Genomic DNA, 21969 nt, shown 5'->3' with positions numbered 1-21969 from the left:
TTTTTAGATGTACTCATGTGTATTCTCTCAAATGTCTCATAAGTTAGCAAATACAAAACAAAACTACACATATACAGTGTCTACAATATTTGTGGGGGGGGGGAGGGTATTTTTATACAAATTAGCGGTAGGTACACAAGATAATTTATAATTTTATCATTATCAATATTTAAACTCTATCTAAATGTAATAGTAAAATAAAAAGTAGTCCAACCGGTGCCGCGACGGCGCGCAGCAAGTCATTTTCAGTGAAAACCTGCGACCCTTAACGTTTCGTCTTACGGTTTTCCTTGTAACGAAAAAGAAACTGCACGCCCGCAGACACCGAGAAAGAAAGTCAGTCGCACAAAGACCGTCTTCGATATTATTATAAAAAGACAAAAAATTAAACGGAAAAATATTTAGGACACGGCTTATACAAACTGCTGCTTTTGTTTAACGGAAATCTTACTAGTTTAGTCCAGGCGCTTTCTACTTACAGAGCAAAAGCCGTCCTATGTACACTTTTGCAAGAACGCAAACTAAAAATGTGTTCTAGTAGCAAAATACAAACGCGAGTGAGAGACGAAAAACGCCTTTTGTGGTATTCCATGATTATTTTTTTGTAAATTGACTGTTTTTTCAAGTTTCGGTCAAATGAACAGTTTTTTGAACCAGTACAGGGTGTTTCTAATAAATCAGGAGACTTGCGCAAGTAATATTTTAAGTATTTTCGAAATGTTCACTTATTTAATCTTGTTATTCGAAAAAAAGTGGCACAAAGCTTCAGGAAAAAATCATTTTTGTTAGAATTTAGCACCTCTCTGAATACCATGGTCTCGCCAAACAATTCTAATTAATTTTGTTCATTTTGATAAATAATACAGTATAAATTTCTTAAAATTGGACATTTTGAGAGCAATTACTTTAAGTTATAGTCGGTTTAATACATGAGAAATCAGTTTGTAAATTAATTTAAATTAAAAATTTACTAGGTGGGACTTACCAAAACAAATTTTCATTCCATTTCCAATGCTGTCTTTAATTCGTGTAGAGAAAAGTTTAAAACAGCTGAATCTGCGAGTAATTCTTCTGAAAACCTTCTACTTATTTCAGGAATACTGTCCCATAGTTCTTTAGCTTGGTAGAGTGGTGAAAACAGACGAATTTCTTTCTTCTGGTTTATTAATGTCTGTTAACTTGCTTTTTCTTGAAGTTTTTGTCAACCTGTGAGTTTTTCAATATTTTTTTTTAGTTTATTGACATAAATCACAGTTTGTGATTGGTCAAGAGTTTTTTTGACCCATCACAGACCAGTCACTGTGCTGTGAGTTTTGCAAATGCTGCACATGTAAACTTGGCAATGTTGGTAGTTTGTGATTGGTCAAGAAAAAGCTGTAAGCACCTTTTTTTGACCAATCGCAAACTACTCACTGTATTGACATTCACGCAAATGCTGCGTTATGAGTCATTATCCAGTTCGACGTTGCCGAAAGCTGCAAATTCGCGTTTAATGTTCGAAATTAGAAAAATGGAGATTTTATGGTCCATGATTTATACAGGGTGTCCCATAACTATATGGCAAACTCTCGGGAGCATACAGGGAAGGTCAAAATAATACGATTTGTTCATATACAAATTTTTCCTAAAGTCACTCCTAAGGGAGATATCGAGTCCCAAAGAACTGCCTTCCAATTGACATTTTTGGCCCTAACTTTTGAACCACTTTGTATATTGTAATGATTTTTGGGTTTAATGTTTTATCGAAAGAGCTTCTATTTGACATCAAAACCAGGTATCTTAGCAGAAAGACAGGAACTAACTGGTACCTAAGACACAATTTGCTTAAACTTGGACAGTTTTCGAGATAAGTCGATTTTTCATTGAACTGCTTAAAACACAATGTTAGAATTCGTTTTTTATTAAATTAAATAATTATTCAATTAACGAGTATTCTTCCATATCTTTCGTTATTCTACGCAATTTACATAAAAAAACTAGTTTAACGAATATTTTTAATAACATTCTGTTTTAAGCAGTTCAATGAAAAATCAATTTACCTCGAAAACCGTTAATTTTATAGAAATAAAAGAAGAGTACAATTTTTCGATAAAAATGTCAAGAGTATCCATTAATGGCGTTTGCAGCTGAAAATAATGACAGCTGTCAAAGTTTAAGCAAATTGTTAGTTACCAGCGAGTTCCTGTCTATCTGCTAAGACGAGATACCTGGTTTTGAAGTCAAATAGAAGGTCTCTTTCGATATACAGTGTGGTCCAAATTGGTGATGCATGTATTGGGATCTCGAAAACGCTAAGAGCTACAGAGTCGGTTAAATGAAGAAAGTTTTAGAGAATTTAATGTGAAACTTATTTCCGGTTTCCAAATTAAATTATCTTTCTCCGTTTTCCGGAAAATTGGGAAAACGTCAGAGGTTGCATTTTACTCACACTCTTTAACAAAGACAGTTTTGAAACTAAGACATTGAGACACTTTTTAGAGATATGGATGATAACTTTGTAAGCCATCTTGAAGGCGGCCATAAGAATTTACAAAGTTATCATCCATATCTCGGAAACCAATGACGATAGATTTTTTCTAATTACGTCATCGTTTTCTACGTAAAAAAGTGCCTTAATAATGTCTTAGTTTCAAAACTCTCTTTGGCTTTGTTAAAGAGCGTTTAAAATGCAGCCTCTGACGTTTTCCCAATTTTCCGGAAAACGGAGAAAGATAATTTAATTTGGAAACCGGAAATAAGTTTCACATAAAATTCTCTAAAACTTTCCCCATTTAACCGACTCTGTAGCTCGTACCGTTTTCGAGATCCCAATACATGCATCACCATTTGGACCACACTGTATATCATTACAATATACAAAGTGGTACAAAAGTTACGGCCAAAAACGTTAATTGGAAGGCAGTTCCTTTGAGAAACATTGTTTATAAGAACAAATCGTATTATTTTGACCGCCCCTGTATGTTCCTGAGAGATTGTCATATAGTTATGAGACACCCTGTATATTTTATGTCAATAAACTTTATGAATGATGTTCACGAATAAATGTTTTGAAAATATCTTGGCAATTTCTGTATAAAGCTAGTATCACTTAATTTACATGAATAACTAATCAAATGAGCCAAAACAAAAATGATTCTAACCTAATTTTGTCCTGCGTTTCCTGTAAAACAGCTGGTGCTGTCAGTTTACTAAAGTCTCCCAGTTCCCTGATTGGTTTAACGGGATTTTTCCTCCGGAATTTAGGTTAGGTTAGGTTAGTTACCAACCTACCTCAGAGAAACCGTGCTAGAAAAGCTTTCGGCAACTTCGAGAAATAAAAAAGACGTTTAAAGAGTTAAATCAAACACATAAATAAAAAGAACGAAATTAAATCCCAGACTGAAGCTCTCTACTGTCAGAAGAATGTACTAAACTTTTAAAAGTGTTGGTTTATAATGACAATTTTGATTGAAATATCCAAATTCTGCTTTGGATTTGAATTCTGCTATTTTAACACACATTAAATACTGTGGGAAAATTATGATATAAAAATGACATTCTGAAAGTTAAGTAAATCAAAAACATTTCGAAAAAAACTTTAAATCACTTACCACCGCTGTTCTGTATAGAGTTCCTGATCGATTTCGGAAACGCCCTTTACATTTTCTGAGTAACTATAAAAATGAATCAAGTTCATTGGACCGAAAAACAAATCCACCGCACCTCTCCGCGCGTTAAAAAATTAAATAAAATCGTCTGAAAAATCAAATAAATTTACGGTTACGTTGGATAAAACTGCTCCCCTAAAAACAACACACGCATATTTGCTGAAGTAGCTTAAAAATACAAGAAAAATAAAAATCTTCACTCCAGGTACTTTCAAACAAACACAAAAAAACACCATTCTGGCAGTTCGTAATTGCAAAAAAAACATACTTGATTAAGAATTACGAATTTAAAAAAAAATATATAAATAAATAGTAATAAAAGTACCATTTAGTAGATTGCTTTTCGCACTACACTGACCAATAGAAGCTGGGATGCTGTTTAGTGTCAGTGCACGCGAATTCGTAAAATAAAATCAAAACTACGGGTCCATTCAGTTTAGTTACTTACCAACGATCAGAGAATTAAAAAAAAAACAGCTACAAACTGAAAAGATACATTCATATGTCGCAAGTAGCTATAACTATTATAACAAGTCGATGATATTAATTAAATAATTAATCATAATAATTGCTAAAATAATAATTACGACTATCTAACAGAGACCTTACAGTACGTTTGGGGAGGTTAATAGAGCTGGCGAGGGCGGGGCAAAGTATGAGCAGCTTGCTTATTAGCCTGACCCCCTAAAATTGGGGGGACGGTGTTTAATTTTGGTTCCAGTAAGATGTACCGTAGCCTTGTTTGGAACCCGCCTTGGCCTGGTTCGATCCTTGCGAGCGTTGTCCACTTGAATTACCCGAATCCTGTAATTGAAACGTTTTACGATCCAAATTCAAACAAATGGTTAGTTTACACAAAGCGCTTGCAGTTTGATTACCTTACAAGCAAACACAACAGTTGAACGAGCAGGATTGACATTCTCAATTAAGTAACGGTAATGTTTGTTAAACCACAATTAGTACAGAGTGTCCCAAAATTAGTGTGCAATGCGTTTAATGTACAGATAAAACTAAACAACAAGTTCCTGTAAAGATATATTTTAGTCTTTTGTTGGTATGTCAAATTACTATTTTAGCTTTATTGTGTGAAAAACTCTTATAATCATTTGGTTATCAAGTCATTTTCAAATTTCCAACGCATTTGCAGTTTAAATATTGCGGTTTAAGTAAAGACAGACGTGTCTTTTCACCTGCTTGACGTCATCTTAGATGGATAAAATTTTGACTATAGTTGGAATTTTATCTTTCTAAAATAAGCAATTTTAGCAAAAAAGGCACGTTGTTGATTTTGTCATCCCGACTGAAAATGTTGTCATTTACTGTCACTTTGATTTAAAAAAATATGAAAGTTTTAATAATCCTATCGCTATAGTTACCAACACTAACACTATAATTTTATTCTTAAAAATTTTTAGAACACTTGTAGAGGCATATAGCACTTGTTAAAAAGTTTTCAAGAGCACTTAGAGGTCTATGGAACTTTCAAAATGGTCATAGAGGCCTCTGCGAGGGGTAGATCGCCGAAGTATTTTGGTGTACACACTCGAGGTATTATGAGGCACTTTATTACGAAGCATTTTGGGGTATTACAAGACATTACTAGGCATTTTAAGGTATTTATAAGGCATTTCATAGAATTTTTTGAGGCATTGACTGTATACAGTATTTCGCAAATTCATTCTACATGTATTGAGATCTCTGTAACCGTAAGAGCTACAGAGTCGGTTAAATGGGGAAAGTTTTAGAGAATTTTATGTGAAACTTATTTCCGGTTTCCAAATTAAATTATCTTTCTCCGTTTTACGGAAAATTGGAAAAACAGTGCATTTTAAACACTCTTTAACAAAGCCAAAGAGAGTTTTGAAACTAACACATTATTATGGCACTTTTTTACGTAGAACACGATGATGCGATTAGAAAAAATCTATCGTCATTGGTTTCCAAGATATGGATGATAACTTTGTAAATTTTTATGGCCGCCTTCAAGATAGCGTCCTCCATATCTCGGAAACCAATGACGATAGATTTTTTCTAATTACGTCATCGTGTTCTACGTAAAAAAGTGCCTTAATAATGTCTTAGTTTCAAAACTCTCTTTGGCTTTATTAAAGAGTATTTAAAATGCAGCCTCTGACGTTTTACCAATTTTCCGGAAAACCGAGAATAATAATTTAATTTGAAAACCGGAAATAAGTTTCACATAAAATTCTCTAAAACTTTCCCTATTTAACCGACCTTGTAGCTCTTACGGTTACAGAGATCCCAATACATGTAGAACCAATTTGGGACGCACTGTATATCACAATGGTTTGGGATATTTCCATTGGAATTTTGAGCGAAATAAAGCCTAAATAAAGGAAATTTTGCGATATTTTAAGGAATACATTTGTAGTAGACCAAGCAGTAGAGAATATAGTGTACCAATATAACAAAATTAACCGCACATTTAATTATTATAGTAAAATTTTTGTTACATGATATTAAGTTGAAACAATATTCCTTACAAATTATTATAATAATTTACCAGTTTTTTAACATTTAAACTACATTTTGAAGGTCACGTGACTGGTTTTGACAGGTGTCAACTGGACTTTACAGTGTTGCAAGCTCTAAAATTGCATAATCAAAGTCACGTGATGTGTCTATTACAATTTCAACTTTTACAACTGTCTAAAATAGTCTAAATTTAATTTACCAAGTTTTTAAAGTTTAAACCACATTTAAACGGTAACGTGATTAATTTTGACAGATATCAACTGGCCTTTACAGTGGTGCAAACTCTAAAATTGCATTATCAACGTCACGTGACGTGTACTTTGCAATTTAAGTTTTTACAACTGTCTAAATTTTAAATTATGCCTTGTAAACCCGTTTTCAATTCGGTTTCAATCTTAATTCACTTCAAGGTCCCGATTTTTGGGATCGTATCGGGATTGAAATAGCAAGGAAACACCTTAAAAATGAAAACGATTTTGAAATCGAGAAAATACGTGACAATTGTGTATTGTCAACGTGTAAATGTCATTTTTCACTTCTTTAAGGAGAACATAACTAAAAATTTTTCATTTTATCATTTGAATTGTTTCTAATTTCATTAATTGTTGTTACTAATAAAGTAAGCAATAATTACATTTTACCTTATCATGGCTACCAGAAATATTTGGCTGGACAAAGAAGTAAAACTTCTACTGGAAATTTTCCAAACATCAAAATCAATCGGTATTTTGATACCAAGAAGTATAAAAATGGATAAATTTACCAATTGGTTTATGAGGAATTAGTAAAGGTGTAACTACTAGGAACATTTTGCAAATTAAAAATAAATGAAAAGCTTTGAAGTGGATGTATTATAAAGTGAAGCGTAAAAATGGGACAAGTGGAGAAGTCCGTTCAGAATGTAACTATTTTGCCATGTTTGATGAAATATTGAGTGCCAGACCATCATCCAGTTTGTGGGGTGACGACTTGACGAATATGAAGAAAGAAGTGCATCGATACTCAAATGACACATCTCAACCGTTTCTGCGTTTTGTCAAAAGCTCAATCTAGTTTCAAAATGGAATTGAAAACGATTTGAAAATTAGCATGAAAACTCTAACAAATTTCAATGTTGAGATCGAAAATTGAATTATCAAAGTCACGTGACGTAGTTCTTACACTTTTACCACTGTCTAAATTTAAAATACTATATATTTAATGTTTCAACCGTTTCTTTTAAATGATAGGTGTCTTTATTTGACACGTGCTAACTTGGTTACTATGACAGTTAGAAGATTCGTTTAAACGTCAAAATATAACCCGTAATTTCAGACAAATATACAAAAAATATTTTTGTTTGTTAGAATTTGAAAAAACAGTCACCTGACCTTAGAAAATAACTACTAACTAACCTAACCTAAAAACGGTCACGTGACAAAGCAATCAGGTAACCTGATAAAGTAATTTTTTTGAATCATTAATCCATTAATCATTAATAATGTACAAATTGTAAAAGCAGACATGCTACTTAATTAATTAATATGACCTAAAAACTGCCATGTGACCAAAAAATAAATTCACGGGTGCATTTCATCAAAGTTTATCATTGTCCCACCACCAGGGGCCTTAAAACTAAATTTAAGAATGTCACAAATGTGTAGGTAAATATTTGAAAGCATTCTGAGGCAATTTAAATAATTTAAAGGCATTTCGAGGTATTTAAAGGTAATATGAGGTATTTTAGGCAGTTTTAAAGCATTATTATGAGGCATTTTGAGGTATTTTGTATGCAAAAAGGCATTTTGGTGTACAAACAATTATCGGCGGTCTACTCCTCGGGCCTCTGGCAATATAAAACAGTTATGGAAAGGAATAAGGCAATTGTAGAGGTCTCTGGCACCTTTTAGAAGGTTCTCAGGAGTATTTGAAGGTATCTGACACTCTTAAAATGCTTCTAGAGGCCTCTGGCAATTTGTTTTTCCGAAAGCTTTCAATAGCCGTTTCCGACTATTTGGAACCCAAGAAACCAGACACTACACTTTTGATGGGACCAAACACGGCCCAAATTTTGTTACTGCAATAGTTTACGAATAATTAAAAAACAGAAAAATAATAAATATCTGGCTCACCATTGAATCAAATGCTTAATAAAAAAATGACAAATTTGCAGACGGGATATTATTAAAAGGTCCTCAATTTAATTTATAGGTGAAAAACTGGGATTAACACTGCATGATACAATAGGAAATATTCAAACTTTGTTATGTAATTTTCAATTACATGCCTCAGTATTTTGTACCGTTTTGTTTTTTTTTTCCTTAAAAAAATGGTAATCATGTAACAGATATTCGTGATACCAACAACACAATTCAAAACGCACACTATACAAATAACATACAAAATGAAATGTGGTTAAAAGCGAATGCGGTGCGTCATGATGTGACTTACCGCGCGCCTGCTTTGGTGCCGCACATCCATCTACAAGCAAAATAATTTCTAAATAACCAAACTACTGCAAAAATATCAACGCCACCATACAGCAAATGTTCATTCCTGCATTGTTTAGTTCACTTTAACGTTTCTACAACTACTGCATTCTCATGAGTTTTTGAATTAACGCAACAAAGAATAAATGAACAATTGCTGGTTTCATACATTGAAAATATATTCACATGCCGTAAATTTCGTGTATAACTTTTTCTCCAAAAGCATGCAATACTGCTTACCAACAGTTCCTTAAATTTAACCATGCTGATGGTTGACTAAAGCTCGTGCAGATGCGTTAGAGGTATAAGCCAATTAATAGTCGAAAAGTGTTCAAAAAGTCAAATCGGTTTACTAAAAGATCATTACTTAATTATTCCAGATTTGTATGGCCTGTATCTTAAAGAACTATATAAAAAAGAAGATACACCAGAAATCGCAACTAACAAAGTAAATGAAATAGAAGAAAATGATATAGAAACGGGATTAATAAAACTTAAGAACAGAAAAAGTCCAGGCCCAGATGGTACTCGACAATTGAGCTTCTTAAATACGGCGGGAGAAGCCTGAAACAGCCTTAATTCACAAAATCCTTTTACATAAAAAAAAATCCGGACAAAAAAGTACCACAATCTTACTGTTAAAAAAGGAGACAAAAAGATACCCGCAAACTACCCGAGCCATAAACCTTCTAAATACAACCTTAAAGATCAAGATCTTGCACATATGCGGTATTTTACTTGCGACAAATAACTGAAAAATCCACCGAGTATAACAAACTAGCCAAGTGTTTTATGGACCTGGAAAAGGCGTTTGACTGAATACAACTGGAGGACGTGGTACACCTTAAAATACCCTTCTCGCGGAGCCAGTTTACCCGTGCCTATTTACTGTATTTTTTTTTTAATTATTGTATTTACCAGAGAAACAAAATACAAGCCAAAATTAATGACAAAACTACCGATTTCCTGTAAATAGTAGTATATGACAAGGATGAACGTTATGGACGAAATAATAAAAAACTCCTAACCTGAAAGAGTATAAAATGGGAAACAAAGACGTCAAAATCCTATGTTATGCCGATGATGCTGTCCTAATTGCAGAAAACTAAGATGACCTACAGAGATTCAGCACAACGACAAAAAGTCTAAAAATGAAGATATCCGCAGCAAAGACGAAACGCATGACCACCTCAAAGACACCTATCAGATGCAAACTTGTTGTGGATGATAAAATTATACAACAGGAGATGACATAATATAAAATATCAGGATACAGTGACATCGAGGCGGAGGTAAGAAACCAAGTGGCAAAAGCAGCACGAACCTCAGCTTATCTGAACGACACAATCCTCCCAAACAAATATACAGGGTGTCTAAAAAGTCTGGAATATTGCAAATATCTCGAAAACTGCGGATTTTATTTTTCTCAAAATTTGCGTCTTGTTAAAGTAAATAACAGCGCATGACGTGAGGGTGAAATGAGGTTCGCAAGTATACAGGGTCAGTCACAAAGTATACCAACTTTCTTAATTCAAACCTAACACACTGTATATTATAGTTGTGTGCAACATCTGGTGACATCTGTACTCAACTCTATGAGTTAGAAAGTACAGATGGCGTTCCAAAATCTAGGAACAGCACCATTAATGCCGCATCATTCGGTAAACACCGATTTGATTGGTTGAAAATGGTGAGGTTTTGTTTTTTGTTTAAAAAGGAGGAAAAAAAAGTAATTTTAAAAAAAATTATAAAATTCGGTTAACCCTATTATTATTATTATTTTTTATACTATTATAATTTTCAAGCCCTATAGCCTCTCTGATGAGCCGTAATACGGCGAAACCGGTCAGAGGATTGGGATTGATAAACAAAAAACAAAACCTCACCATTTTCAACACTGTATATTACTTCAGATTTTAAGAGTACTTATAAAGGCCAATTCAACGATATACGATTTTTTTTTTCTTTGATTTTTTTTTTGTACCTACCTATAACAATGATAGATGTAACAATGACAGCTAACGTCAATATAATGTTAAATTAATTGGCAAATTTTCCTATTACTTAAAATGGTGTTTTTGAGTGAGAAGGAAAAGACTGACATCTTAAGTATGGTGGGATATGGCGACCGTAAGAGAACGCAGCAGGAAGTATGTGATTTGTTTAATCAGCGTTACCCAAATCGTGTTGCAATAACTCAATCTTGTGTAAGCAAATTAAAAAAAAAAAAAAAAAAAAAAAAGTAGCAATACTGTAGATTGTTGAATTGGCCTTTATGAGTACTCTTAAAATCTGAAGTAATATACAGTGTGTTAGGTTTGAATTAAGAAAGTTGGTATACTTTGTGACTGACCCTGTATACTTGCGAACCTCATTTCACCCTCACGTCATGCGCTGTTATTTACTTTAACAAGACGTAAATTTTGAGAAAAATAGACTTTTTAGACACCCTGTATATCGGAATCGAGACCAGACGACTATTATAACTCATTTTCGACGTCGAAAACTGGGGTCGGCAGTCAAAATTGCGACAAAATCCCTCTGCTGGAGAGATTTACAACCAAAATCGTGACGACATTGTTTTTCGACTGTCAAAATTAATTTCAACAGCTGGAGACTAGTTGACATTGTAATTTGACGTCGAAATTCGGTTAACCCTCATTCCCTGATATTTTAGGTTAGAATTTTGAATTTAGAAGGTCGAGAGGATGTTTCCAACAAGGATATAATAACTAAAGGAGAGTGTTCGAAGCTTATGTACGAAGGAACTTGGCGGCGCCACTACTATCTTCAAACTGGGCTTTTAGTGTCAATCGGCGGCTGTCTACTGTCACTGTCTTTAAAGTATTGCCGTTTTGTGGCAAGCGCAAGTGTTATTTATTAAATTGTGAAAATTCAAAATCAAAATGGAAACATAAACCCACAGCATAAACCGTTTGGCAAATTGTTTTGGTCAGAACAGAAGCCATTAAGACACAAATAAAACAAAAACCGAAAACCTCGCCAAAAAAGTACTGTTTCTAGGGTGGAAGATTTTCCTTTCTGGCTAATGTTGTCTGAGAGATGGGTGAAAAGTAAATTGAAGTTACAGCAGAACACAGACACAATTGGAGCTACAGTATGGATTTCATACAGAATTGGAGGTACAGTTTGGATTTGGAAGCAACTTGTTAAAGCTGTCTTCAAAATTGAAAGGGTGTTGATGTGGATAAAATTGAATCACTGACTTCCAAAAACAAACAAAGGAACAAGACTGTAAGGCTCAAGAGTGAGATTTTATTATTATGTTTTAGATTTTATATTATATTTTGCTAAAATGTGATAGACAAAAAAATGTAAATACAAATAAAGTTTGATAAACATTACCATCAAATTTGTATATTTCTATTGTATCAGCTGAGGTGAAGCAGTTTCCGTGCATAACTTTTAGTTAGTTTTACCAGAGCTCCATCGTGGCGCTGCCGACAACAATGTGACAAATATTTACTAGGGCAATAACCACTCTTTTTTAATTATTATATCCTCGTTGGGTGTTTCTTTGTTATCGTCACGTTCTCCGTTTTTTGCATGTACACGTTTTGCTTCCTTTCCCTTTGTTTGTTGCTTTATTTGGTGATTGTCGTTCGTTGGTGTTGAATCAAGAAGAAAAAGTGAAAAATGGCTGAAGTGAAAGTTACTGCTGAACTTTAACAAATTCTTGCTCGGCGATGGAAAATGGATCTTGATCATCTCTTATGGTTCGATTGCGTTTTTTCTCACGTTTCAAATTTTCCACAATTAAAAAATTGCCTAATTTAAAAGCCATTGTCAAAAACAAGAATACCCCAACTGAACAAAACAACAAAGAACACCAAAACAGAACCTAAACACAAGAACCAAGATATAAAAGTTTATTTCAATATCAAGTTGTCAACATTACCAACCAAAAATTATTTAATTAATTACCAACCGAAATCACACCAACGATCGAAATTCGTACGTCACATAAATCAAGGGCAATCGAAATTGAGTTAGAATAGAATAGGCGTCCAAATCCCGAATCTACAAGGCGGTCATCCGAACCAGATACATCAAACACACAAGGAGTTTTGACAGGGAGAAAAGCGAGGACATTAGAAGAACATGTAAAATAGATAATGTAAATGAATGAATTCTGAGAAGAGAGTGGAACTAACTCATGACGACAGAACAGTCTAGTAAAATAACTAGAGACAAGTCGCCCTTAGGACACCGAAGCGTAGGAAGACCCCGCAAGAGATGAGCGAACCTTTCTAACAATTGAACGGCAAAGGATACGAAGAAAAACAAGCAATTTGCTTACATTAAAGAATGACGAAGAAGAAGAAGATTATTCCAGATAATTATAATTTTAAAAGAAACGTTAAAGATAGATTAAAGTATTGTAATCTAGGTATTTTGCTTAGTTGGCCAACCTGCACTTACCAACCATACCATTCTGTTAGTCAGGTTTTGTGCACTTATTTGACTTTTTTCGGTGAAAACTACATTTAGCCCAGAAAAGTATATCTCAAATTTATAACTGTAATAAGCGATTGCACTATAGTTATTAACGATACAAGGCCGATAACGGGTAAATAACAAGCGAGGTTTGGAACAAACCGAGTGTGTTATTTACGTATCGGCCGTGTGCCGTTCAACGGTTTTCATCACACTGCAGCGGTTTCTTTTAAAAAAAGTTAAACCCCCGTCATTTTATTGAGAGTTAGCGTAACAAAAGTGGCTATAAAAATGAGAATGTGGTTGCCTAGAGTAAGTGTGTTTGTTAAATATTTGAAAATTGCGTGTTGTCAATGTCACGTCCAATCGAAAAACCGGCGTACTGTACTGTTTATCGTATCTAATTTGAGGTATGTTAAATGCAAATAACAGTACAGTGTGATGAAAATGTATTTTTGAGCTAGCTTGGTCAAGTTTTGTTTTCAAATACGTTTGGTGCAATGTACCATCAAAGAATATTATTAAATCTACTGACAAAGATCCACCTAGAACCAGTTAAACTCTAAAACAAGTGTAACTTACCTGGTGTAAAGGCTGGTGCATAGCCATCGTTGAATGAGGCAACGTGGGAATATAAACTTGAGGTGCGTAACCTGCACCGCTCGGGGCCAAGCCGGCGCTTTGACTCAGAGCCCCCGTGAAGGGCGGAGGAGTGCCCGAATGAAAGCCTTGTTTCTCATATGACTGCAAAGAGAATAATGTCTTCTAGGAACGCCAATAATAATTAACTTGATGTGTACAATGTTAAATAGCAAGCAAAGTAATATTATACAATTGCAAATATCGAAAAGTTCACGGAGAATTCTATAATTTATTATAAAAAAACATCCTACAATACTTACATTGACTTTGCCTAACGCAGCGTGCGACTTGCCGTACATATTAGCAATGTCATTCGCCGCCGATCCTGCCGACGTCGAATTTTGTTGTCCCTTTTGTTGGGCGGCTTGGTGCGCAACCGCAGCAGTGTATCCCGCACTCTTGGCATAATCCTGGGCGGCTGCCGACTGTCCAAGCGCATCGTAAGCACCGTAACCGGTTGAGCCGTACGTCGCCGGCTTTGGACCGTACTGACTGCTTGCGGTCGAACCGTGCGCATTCGTTACAGCTGGCAATTGCTACAAACGCAAATCATTTCGCATTCATAACACGACATTGATTTCAAGCAAGAAAAACTGTAAATATTGGACTTCAAAGTCGTTACTTTGAAAAATTCTTCTATTTTAGCAAAAACTTTGTAACTAAATAAAAAAAACAATGACGGCCATGAGGAAAAATAAGTTGATAGGAATTAAAAACAAAATGCACAGAAAGATGATCTGAAAGTTGTTCTAACAATTTTTGAGCCAAATTTTTAAATTAGAAATAAAACAAAACGATGGCAGGTCGTTGATTTTGTCTAATGATGTTACTTCACAGTAACTTGACCAAAAGTCAAACTTTGATTTTAAAACTTGTTGTTTATGGAGGATTGCACCAACGTAATTAAGTTGTGATTTGACTGGGACAGATCATGTGCAAAATGTCATAGTAAAATTAAAACCTAGTCTAGGGTGCCTTTAAATATTTCATATTTAAATCAACATGTTATGTTGATGGATTAATCAAAATAATCGTAATTAACGTCATTTATCAACAAAATTACAAGTATGTATATCGATTTATCCGGAAAATGGATATAACAGTGTTCAATCTTGAGTTGAAGGGCTTAATGTGAAAGAATGACAAGCAACAATTATTGTTCTTCTTGTGCATGTTTGACAAAACCTTACAGGGTGTCCAAAGACAGTGAGTAAAGCTTGAAATTGTTTGCACAAGTTATTCTCTCACTTTGACTGTCTCTAGTAGACACCCTGTATGGTACTATCGGTCATTGGAATTGACTTAAAATTATGTAACACATAATGTGGGACCTACTACTGACTTAGAATGACAGAATGAGGTGAATGAGTCAAAGCTATACTGCCTCAATTCACTGTGGGACAAATTGCTTGAGCTTATAAAGTTTGAAAAGTGCCCCGAAATTTTGAAAATATTTTTACTAACATTTGCATGATCGAGAAGCATATTACGGTCACCTTACAGGAAAATTTAACCTATTTTTATTATTATTAGTGTCTCCTAATAATATTGTATCAGATGCAAAATAGGAAAGGTACAATACTCGTTCACCCCAGCAGCTTAGAAGCTAAGTAAGCAGTCATCAAGCTAAACATAATTGCTTAGTTAACTTCTAAGCCGCTGACGTCGGATGAACGTAGCCAATGACCCTGTCAATTGTAATTTCGTCAAAATATTCCAACTAACAGCCTGAAAAAACACCTTACCGTATACATGGTCCCAAATTGCGCATAATTTGGAGGCGGCGCCGGTATCGTATTAAAGGCCGTGAAGAAGTACTGCTGGTGACCGCCCAAAATTTGCGGCTGCTGTTGTTGTTGCTGAGAGGCCGCTGGCACCGGAGACGTCGTGCCATCGCCGGTCCTTCCAGCGGTGGCCTGAAACCGACCGTCGGCAGTTGCCGCCCCGTATCCGCCCAAGGCGGCCGCCGTCGGGTCTCGAACCGCCGCTAGAGTCGTCGGCGTCTGGTAACCCATGTCGTAGTAAGGGGTGGTCTACGCAAGGCAGATACCGGAATACATATGACCACTTATTCACTCGATTCATTGATTGATGGTTATTTGTCGTGACGGTTATTACTATCGGCGTTACGATTTACTTTATTGAAATTAAGTAAAGCGAAGAGCAAAAACTTCATACAACTTTTTATAGGAAACCTGTTGTGAATTGAAACTTAAGACGAAATTGTAATGCAAACCAAAACTTGAATCATCTTTTTCTTTTATTATAACAGATTGATTATAATTTAAAGTTTTAACAATCGTCATAAATCTCAGAATCAAATACTACAAGAAAACTCTAAACCATGATTTTTGCAACTTTTAAGTAAAGTTTGACATTTTTGACCTTAGTGACAGTTGTCATGTGATTTTAAAACACTATTTCTCTAAATGATCACGTGATTATTGTTAAAATGTGTTAAACTTTAATTCTTGCAGATTCTAGACAAATTTGGTTTTAGAGGAGAATTATTTAGATAGGCGGTCACGTGACTCACTTAGGAGTCTGACTGTTTTAAGCACAGTTTAGAATTCTTCATTCAATTTCCTACCCAATAACATGAAAAAAACACTACCAAATTTGGTACGGTCATGTCGAAAAGCGGTGTCAAAGTTTGAATTGCCAGAAACCCTGTTTGAAATCATCTGTGAAACCCACTTAGAGTGAGAAAATTACAGATTTAAACATATTTTTGAGATCCTCATTAAATTTCCTATTCAATAATCTGAAAAACTCTACAAAATTTAGTACAGTCAGGGAAAAAAGCGGTGCGAAAGTTTGAACTGCCAGAAATACAGTTTCAAAGAACAGTCAAGGACGAAATTGCTGGTAAAACCCACTTGGATTGAGAAAATGATTGTTTTAAGCACATTTTTAGAACCCTCATTTAATTTCCTATTCAATAATCTGAAAGACTACAAAATTTAGTACAGTCAGGGAGAAAACCGGTGTCAAAGTTCCATCTGTCAGAAACATACTTTGAAAGAACAGTCAAGGACAAAATCACTGAGAAAACCCACTTGGAGTAAGAAAATTACAGTTTTAAGCACATTTTCTGGCATCCTCATTAAATTTTCTATTCAATAACCTGAAAGAACCCTACAAAATTTAGAAGTCAGGGAGAAAAGCAGTGTCAAAGTTTGAGCTGCCAGAAATACAGTTTCAAAGGACAGTCAAGGTCAAAATCACTGGTAAAACCCACTTGGAGTGAGAAAATGACTGTTTTAAGCACATTTTTGGCATCCTCATTAAATTGTCTATTCAATAACCTGAAAGAACCCTACAAAATTTAGTATAGTCAGGGAGAAAAGCGGTCAAAGTGGGAACTGTCAGAAACATACTTTAAAAGAACAGTCAAGGACAAAATTACTGGGAAAACCCACTTGGAGTGAGAAAATTAGAGTTTTAAGCACATTTTTGACATCCTCGTTAAATTTTCTATTCAATAACTTAAAAAAACCCTACAAAATTTACTACAGTCAGAGAGAAAAGCGGTGTCAAACTGTCAGAAAGATACTTTGAAAGAACAGTCAAGGACAAAATCACATGTGTGTTTGACACGTGTCTTTGACAATTCGCAGTATATAAAATAATTCAGAACCCCCATAATGGCAACGTTGTACAAAACGGTGGATTATACACAAAAATAAAAACAGGAGAACAGTAGATATACTTTTTTTAAGGGTAGAGCTGGTAACATTGCAAATCTCAACTAAACTCTGTCCACTTAAGCAACATTGTCATGAGTAGTGCACCTGATCTGTCAAACATAACCACATTGATAGGGCCGCACTAAGATTTTTTAAAAGTAAACATTTTTTTACGGAACACAAATAGTTAAAAATAAAATTAATCATGCCGACCCTGTAGAGTTTAGCTGAGGCACTTTTACTTGAATCTGAATGGGCAGCCACGTAGAAATCACGCATTTTTTATGCCCATCCAAACTAGAGTAATTCAATGTATTGTAATGTAACACCTTACACAAAAATACATTTAATACAACTTTTAGAAAAACTATTGTAAAGTCACTTTCATTTGGAAAAGATATCCTAACATAAATACAGTGCTCTAATCACATAGAAAATAATTGATTTAATGAAGGTTTATTAGGGTATTGAAGTCTCTGCTCTTCCAAAAAAAACACGTCCGGACCGATTTTATAAGTAATGTTATGACTGGGATCAACTAGAAGACATACATGCGTGCAGAACCCAGGAAAGGCTGTACAACATGAAAAACGCCGGACATAGTGTGCACTAACCAGGATGCGCAAAGGAATTTAGGTATAGGTTAGTTATTATGCTAAGCGAGTGAAGAGGGGTTATATGCATCGCTACTAGACCCTTTCTTGGTTGTTTTTAACAATAATTTATGACAGTATTAAGTTAAATAATTCTGATCTACAACCAAGAAAGTTGCTTACTAAACGTACAGACAGATTGTTGGTTGAGTTATTCAGAAAAAAATTAATGATGAAATGTTGTTGACGCAACTCAACCAACGATCTGTTACAATAACAAAACATTCTAGACAGTATTCCCCAACAGATAGGATTTTGATATTAAAAACACTCACCATGTGAGGCAGTCTTTGTTGCAACAGTTGCATGTCCTCGTAAGAGTACACAGGCTGTTGGAAAAATGGAACTTGACCCATAATGTAGGGCGTACTCATCACAGGCGGGACTCCCGGAGGGATATTGGACATCACACTAGTCGCATTTTTGGCTGCAAAACAATTAATAGGGTGTGTTACTTACGTAAACTCCATGTAGGACAAAGCAATTGAAATTGTCTAATTTAGTCAGACTGCCAAAATCATCTAAACAAACAGTCCGTTTGGACACTGTCCATGAATCAACTACAAAAGACTTGTTGTTGATAGAGACTATGTCCGTCGAACTGCTGCTCAGTCTCGTCATCGTATCATCATGATAATTATTATTATAATGTAAAAATCAGGAATGTACCTTATACAGGTTGTTCAATAAGTATATGACAATGTTTGTCATCTACTTTTTTTTGCCAACGCAGCCTTAATTCATTTTTTTTTCGACAATGACCAATAGATTTCAAAGTAAAGTTGCCTGAAGTGCGTTCGATTTCCTCATTGGTCATAGAAATTCATCAAGTTAACTAGCTTATTGCAGAGGCTGCCTTGATGGCACAATGAATTACAGCTAATTCTCTCTGTGACATATGGGATCATTTAAATTTAAAGTGAACATCAAATCATTGCATTTCTGTTTGACATTATGACATTTTTTAATCTAAACATTGTTCATTCATAGGGTGGTTATGTGTATAATATTGTAGTTTTGTCTCTATAGTTGGATTTTTACCTTTTGAGAATGACGTCATCTTTTTACATCTTTGTTTCTCGCATATCAAACATGTGAAATAAACAATTTTAACAAAAAGGCACGTTATTAATTTTGTCATCCTGTCAAATTAAAAACGTTGACATTTACTGTCACTTTGATATAAACAAATATCAAATGTATAAACATGCTGCGCTATAATGAGCAAGCCCAAATGCTAATTTTAAATGTGCTGCTTTTTTTGGAATACGAAAAGAAACAGTTTCCAGATGTCATCCCAATTGATTATTCCAATGTGTATGATAGAGCATCACAGGCTTTAAAAGTGAGTACTGCTAATTTATGCCGAATGAAAAAGGCTGGAATTTAAGCTGATGACTCCTATTTTACCAACATTTCTAAGAAAATGTCAGTCAGTAAAACCAAAATAACCGCCTTTATGAAAAACAAAGAAGTTGGTAATGTTGGTATGCCAAATTACTATTTTTGCTTTATTGTGCACAGCACAAAATCAATGAACATTAATAATATATTATGTTATTAGGAGTAGAAGAGATCTTTAAGTGAGTGCAAGCCCATCTATTCACTGAATGAAGACTGACTGAACTGAAATAAACTGAAACTCTCATAATCATGTGATTTTCAAGGCACTTGATCATCAGTCACTTCTGAACACACTAATTTTTCAAAGCATTTGTAGGTTAAAATTTGTGATCTAATTCCAGACATGCGTGTTTTTTCACCTGCTTGACGTCATTCTCAAAGGGTAAAAATTTGACTATATTATTATGTTGAGTAGTCTGGTCTTCCAAAATATTCCAGCATATTTATCAAGAAGTTTACTAAGAAACGGCTGTTTTCTAGCACAATATTGCTCCAATTGTCATACCTACAAGTTGAAAAATGGTTACGTACGAAACAGTTTTCGTCCGTAACTCGTTTAGTATGTATTTTTAATGTCCATGGGCCTAGTTACATTGGCAGGCTGATTCCGATCGCTTAATAGCTCCATTTGCACTTTGTGCACATTTTGTTGTTAATGTGAGTGCTACGTTATCAGGTACCGTAGTCACGTGATTAGTTTTTGATTTTTGTGTTTCTTTGTGTCAGGTGCCATGTGGCCTATTTAATCACCCCACTTTGTAATATCGGTCCCTTTACCACTGCTATCTAAATTTATCTGGCCGAAACACAAGTAAATTGGTTTGATTTTGGGTTATTTGAGATTTATTTTGTATCGGCCATATTTTCCAACACAGATTTTGTGTTCGGCTCGACCCAGAATCCGGGAATTTTCCGTAACCAGAATCTAAGTTCCAACCGGAAGTTCTCAGTGAAACTGGGAACACCTACAGCACCCCAAGACCGTGCTAGGCACTCTATAAGGGCTTTGTAACCACCCACCAACAATCCCTATAGGTGAAGGAGCCGACCACAACAGCCAGGGGTTATTTTTGAGGTCAATTACTTAATTTAGTTTTTTTTATATTAAATTTCTGTAGCTTTCCCTAACTTGACTCATTTGTAAGTTTTTTTTTTTGAATTTTTATAAATTTTTCTTTAAACGCCTTTTTCTTAGCACTTGTCAATACCTCTGGAAACCTTTTGGGTTGCCAGAAGTGTTGTAAACAAATTCCTCCAAATTTTTCGAGATAATGAGGTGTATCAAGTTAAATATTACACCCGGTATACACATACATAGCATAAAGGACAGTTTTGATTTCCTGCAACATATTCAAGAGTGTTCATTTACATCTAGCTATAATCTCATGCAATTAATCCAGGACTTTGAGCAACTTAATTAAAAGTGTTGGAATCTCATTAACGTGAGGTTTCATCATAACAAAATATAACGCAAAAATACTACAAAATTTGGTACAGTCAAATGGTCAAAGTTTGAACTACCAGAAACACAGTTTGAAAGGACAATCAGGGACAAAATCTCCTGTAAAACCCAGTTGGGGTGAGAAAATGACTGTTTTAAGCACATTTTTGGAATCCTCAATAAATTTCCTACCCAAGCGGTGTTTAAGTTTGAACTGACAGAAACACAGTAATTGTAATTCACAAGTATTTACTGGTCAAATTTTCTTGGTAAAGTAAAATATTAACTTTACCGGTAATTTACCCATCACTAGTTTAAAGGGTTTTAAATTGACATAATGAAACACCCTGTAAGTGGCGAAATAACCGAGTTACGTACTGACAAAGTGACAGCTGTCAAACATAAATTGAATTTGATTTTTTTAACTTTTACTTTAATAATGTTTGACAGGATTTGGTGCAAAAAGTTTGGCAGTATTTGTTAGGTTAGAAGCTGTACAGTTATGGAATTCTTGGAAAGTTTAGGACATAATAATGTTTGACAGGATTTGGTGCAAAAAGTCTGGCAGTATTTGTTAGGTTAGGTTAGAAGCTGTACAGTTATGGAATTCTTGGAAAGTTTAGGACATTTTCAGTGTCTGGCAATTTGAAAACACTTTTCGATGTTGTCTGATACTTAGTAAATTAATCAAAATCCAACGAAAACTGGTAACTTTAACAAATTATTGCCATGTTTTTATTAGTAGTAATTAGAAATTTCTGTCACATTAAAAATGGTTCTGGAGGCCTCTGGCAATTTTAGAAGAGTCTTGGCAGGTTTTGGACATTTTTGTAAGTCTCTAGACTTTTGAACGTTGTACAAAGTACGTAGTAAGAAGGGAAAGATTTCAACTCACCAAATTGACTTTTTCCGGATGATTTTTTTTGTGCCGTTCCAATATAATATCCCACTGAAGAAATCTATACCCAGTTTTGCAATAATGTTTACTGTCACAAAACCAGACGGTTAGAGACAAAAACAAGGTTAAAGCTTCATCGTTTTTTCTTCTATTTTTTTTTTCAAAGGGGCATT

The 21969-nt window shown here is 34.6% G+C and overlaps 1 protein-coding gene across 2 annotated transcripts in view; it reads right to left on the bottom strand.

The window, feature by feature from the left end:
- lig (ubiquitin-associated protein-like lingerer) overlaps positions 1 to 21969 on the bottom strand; it is a 42526-nt gene continuing 20557 nt past the window's right edge. The window contains exons 12-17 of one of the 2 annotated variants that reach the window (XM_081974292.1): positions 18329 to 18480; positions 15457 to 15744; positions 13972 to 14247; positions 13652 to 13834; positions 8574 to 8603; positions 1 to 4451 (exon numbers count right to left, since the gene is read on the bottom strand). In XM_081974292.1, the coding sequence (XP_081830418.1) occupies positions 4353 to 4451; positions 8574 to 8603; positions 13652 to 13834; positions 13972 to 14247; positions 15457 to 15744; positions 18329 to 18480 (1028 nt within the window). In that variant the 3' untranslated portion in view covers positions 1 to 4352. The remainder of the gene's footprint in view (positions 4452 to 8573; positions 8604 to 13651; positions 13835 to 13971; positions 14248 to 15456; positions 15745 to 18328; positions 18481 to 21969) is intronic. The other variant, XM_081974293.1, reaches the window with a different exon arrangement.

Source organism: Ips typographus, linkage group LG2 (genome assembly GCF_016097725.1).
Source record: "Ips typographus isolate SLU linkage group LG2, UJ_Ityp_2.0, whole genome shotgun sequence".
NCBI lineage: Eukaryota > Metazoa > Arthropoda > Insecta > Coleoptera > Curculionidae > Ips > Ips typographus.
This window is presented reverse-complemented; position numbering and strand designations above follow the sequence as displayed.